Source organism: Propithecus coquereli, unplaced genomic scaffold (assembly GCF_000956105.1).
Source record: "Propithecus coquereli isolate 6110/MARCELLA unplaced genomic scaffold, Pcoq_1.0 Scaffold25, whole genome shotgun sequence".
Taxonomy (NCBI): Eukaryota; Metazoa; Chordata; class Mammalia; order Primates; family Indriidae; genus Propithecus; species Propithecus coquereli.
The window spans coordinates 1033972-1038063 of NW_012148063.1; the positions used below are offsets into that span (position 1 = coordinate 1033972).

The 4092-nt window shown below is 40.6% G+C and overlaps 1 protein-coding gene across 1 annotated transcript in view; it reads right to left on the reverse strand.

Annotated features, from left to right (window-relative positions):
* SYNE1 (spectrin repeat containing, nuclear envelope 1) overlaps nt 1-4092 on the reverse strand; it is a 534160-nt gene that overhangs the window by 347802 nt on the left and 182266 nt on the right. Inside the window, 3 exon segments of the mRNA XM_012646782.1 lie at nt 1885-1993; nt 2466-2674; nt 2886-3044. Of these exon segments, the coding sequence (XP_012502236.1) occupies nt 1885-1993; nt 2466-2674; nt 2886-3044 (477 nt within the window).

Below are 4092 nucleotides of genomic sequence, written 5' to 3' on the forward strand. Positions count from 1 at the left end.
AATTTGCCCTCCCTGAGACTTCCATTGTACACAATCTGGTAACAGAGGCTTATTTGCAGTTGGGTAGATAGCAGGGGAATAAGATACCAAAAAAAAAAAAAAAGAGAGAGAGAGAGAGAGAGAGATAGTAAATGTGGAATTAAAACTAAAACTGCCTTAACTAGGCCAGGCACAGTGGCTCATCCCTGTAATCCTTGTACTCTGGGAGCCCTAGGTGGGAGGATCACTTGAGCTCAGGAGTTTGAGACCAGCCTCAGCAAGAGCGAGATCCCATCTCTACTAAAATTAGAAAAATTAGCCAGGTGTTAGTGGCAAGCACCTGTAGTTCCACAGGAGGATTGCTTGAACTCAGGAGTTCAAAGTTGCAGTGAGCTATGATGACACCACTCCACTCTACCAGAGGTGACAGAGTAAGACTGTTTCAAAAAAAAAAAAAAAGAAAAAAACTGCCTTAAATAACCACATAGCAATTAATCCTCTACAGATGAGTTGCTTCCATGTGATGATGATTCTAGATCTGGGAAGCCAACCCTGACAAGACAAGTCCCATTCTATGAAAGTTCTTTGAAACTGTTAAAAATGTTATCAAATGAGAAATACTACCTTTAGTCCTGTTATTTATGGAAAAACAAAGTTGGTTACTGACATTAGTTCAGAACCTACATTAGAGGGTGTCTGCTGCCCTCTTCTTTTTTTTAGCAGTTTCTCCTGTACCATTTATGGTAGTCTTTTTTTTTTTTTAAGTCAGTTGGTTTCTTTTATTGAAGAGTTTACTTGTAAAATATCGTTATAGATGCTCTAAAAGTTTATTGCATTTTCTGCCTCATTTTTGTTACCTTTTAAAGTCAACACCCCATATATTAAGATCACAGCTCTAATCCAGCAAGGGAGGGTTTACTGGCCAGGACAATGCTAGAAAGACTCTGGGGTTTCAGGCCTTGCAGGGCTGGTGACTGATGGAGTGGTGACTGGGGCAGCCTGTGTCTCCTACACCAGCTCTGGGGCGACACAGGGATCGGGGGGCGGGGGTCTCCAAACGGGGCTGCTCCAGGGCTTTTACAAGGCAGCTGCACACTAGCCAGAAAACAGATGGTTCCAGAAGCCACAGATCTCTTCATTCTAAGATGTGAATACTTTTTGTGCTATAACAGCAACTAGTGGCAAATGGATGCTGTGACATTACTGAGCATCTCTAGCACTGCAGAAGATTATATAATTTAATTGAAAGAAAAAAAGGACTCAGAGGACAGGAACAGAAAGGGAATACATTCTCCTTAACAGCAACTATGTGACTTGCAAGTGTTAAGACTGCTGAAAGACGGGGAATTTCCACAACAGCGTGCGTAAGAGTGAAAGAGTGCCATTCGCAGAACGCAACTGTGTTCAGGCCTGAGGCTCTGAGGCCCGGGCCAGGTTTATCAGGCTGTATTCAAACTCACAGAGGCTGAAATGAACCAATCCAGCCTCCGTGCGACATAGAAAAGATGCTTAGAGACCTTGCCCGATTCCTTGATTTTTCTGCGATCTCGCTTTTTCATGTCTGAAATATGTATTATGTAAAAGCATATAGTGTTCTTGTTTTCCATGACAATTCTTAAGCCTCTGCTGGGTGATACACCCACGCAGGCAATTTTCCACTCAGGATTCCCCATTAGCTAAAAATGCTTTAGAGGCACCACTGAGTATGGCTGACTCTGAAAGCTACCAACGATTCAATAGGAAAAAATCCCTACAGTTCTCCACAGTATCATGAGACTTATTTTAAAGACAATTCCAGGAACTTAAATTTTTCAAGGAAAAAAAAAAAGACAACTGTTAGATTGTCTAGCTTTTGTTTTTTATTATTGGAAATTTTCCTCTAGCAAACAATGGCCAAGAACTTACTTCAACAGCATGTGTGACCTCTCCGTGGTTGGCAGTACTGATGGCCTCATCCTTGATAGCCTTCAATCGTGTCTCCTTTGCAGATATCCAAGAGGAGAACTCGGAAAATCTGAAATAACACAAGCATTTTCTTACTAAAGGGAGAAAATACCGGAATGACTAGAATACGTCTTCTATTTTGAATTCACTCATGGGAATTTAACAATCAAGCGGTTAGCGAATTGACAAATTTTCTGGAAACTGTTCCTTTAACATGAAGCCCAGGGTGGGACACTAACCCCCATGTGCAGAAGCCCCCTTCAAGGATATGAGGAAATCAACAAGAAAAGGATTGGCCAACTGGGTCTCACAGAGATAACATCTGGGGCATTCGGAAATAAAGTGCCTCACCCTATTTCCTACTGAAACCCATTCTTTTTATCAAATGAAGCACTTTTGTACAAGAATATCAGCAAGATCATGCAATCTAATTTTCTTTAATGCATAAAATGAAATACATCTCATTTCTTGTTTTGTAGTGCTCTCTGAACTAAGAGAATTAAGATAGACTACACTCTCTCTGGAGACAATTCCAAGGTTACCTGCAGGCGAAGTCCTTCCACTTGTCTGGGTCTTCCATGAGCTTCATGTAGGTGCTGTTGATGGCAGCTCTGAGCTCTTTGAGAGCCGCGTGACAGGTTCCTGATGTGTCCCTCACTGGGTCCCGGACTGGGAGTTTCACACACAGCTCCTCGATGAGCTGTAACCTTTTCTCACAGAGGTGATGAGGACCTTTATCACTGAAGAAAACCTAATGAGCAAGAAACGTTTTTATAATCTCAGTGAGAAGCCATACAACACTTTCATATTTTCATAGAGAAACCGAAGGAAGACTCCTATGCAGACAACTGATGTAGAGTAATTAAGTTATTTTTTTCAGACCCAAACCGAAGTATCAGTTATATCCTTTCTGTAGCAACGCGACTTTACGCTACTGTGCGCTTGGTGGTGGGGAGACACACCCTGTGCTCTTTAATAATCTTCTCGCTGCCTTCCTGGGCCACCAGCTTGGTCTCTCGCTCCAGCTCAGTTTTGCATTCTTCTACCAAGGCTAAGAATCTGTTCTTTTCCACATCAATCTTCAGATGAAGCAAGTGATAAGGAGCTTCTCCTTGAAGATCCTACATTCCATAGGAAGATTCAGAAAAATAAGATAATGTTCCTGATTACATACTTTTCCAATTGAACTGGAAAAAAAAAATCCATAAAATCTTCCCTTTAGGGCCAATGTGTTTTAATCACTACTGTTCACACCTGTCCACACCTTTGTACTTCTCTGAGTACTGGGACCACAGACAATCCTTCCAGCCTGCTGTGGGTCAGGTGTTCTCTCAGTGATTAGTCTAGTTAGTCCTCACAATAGCCCCGCAAAGTATTAATGTTCCTAGTTTACAGATTAGATCATGGAGGCTCAGGGGTAAGCAGAAAAGCCGGAATTCGAACCTAGATTTAAATCATGCACTGATGCCACATACCCTCTCCCCTGTGTGTGTCCCTTTTGATTTTGTCAACAACCCCATGAAATAGGAAGGGCAGATATTATACCCACTTCATAAAGCAGGAACATAGGAAAACTGATTAGTTAAAAAGCCCAGAATTAAACAGCCCAGGGCTATTGATACCTGCGATATCCTTCTTTTCTTAGACCATACATTGAAAAAACAAGCAAGCGAGCGCTCAAACAATGCATAATATTTTATGTTCTTTTTAAATATAAGCGTAATCTTTATCACTGCCTTTAGTTCTATAATTTATTCATTTTAACTAACTTCTATCCTATGGTATTTAAAAGGATTACCTTTAAAAGAAAATGCTAAGGTAACTGATGAGAAAAATAAGCTTTTGTGTCCTAGAGAGTTTCGTGCGTGTCTGTGTAATAAAATACAACCTTCAATTATAGTCTCTGTTCCATAATACATTTAGGATACATTAAGCTTCACAGACATCTTAGAAAGTTTGGATTTCTTTAAGAATCTTTTTTTTAATGAGATGCTTGAATTTTCAAATTTAGCAATTTAAAGGTATTTCTTTAATGATGCTTTTTTTGTATGTGTGTGCACAGGGATAAATTTTTTAGCCTGTTACTGAGATTTTAAAAATCCAGGAAGTAAGACAACCTGATGGAGTGTTGGCAGCCAATCTTCTGAAATGCCGCCACACGCCAGCGCT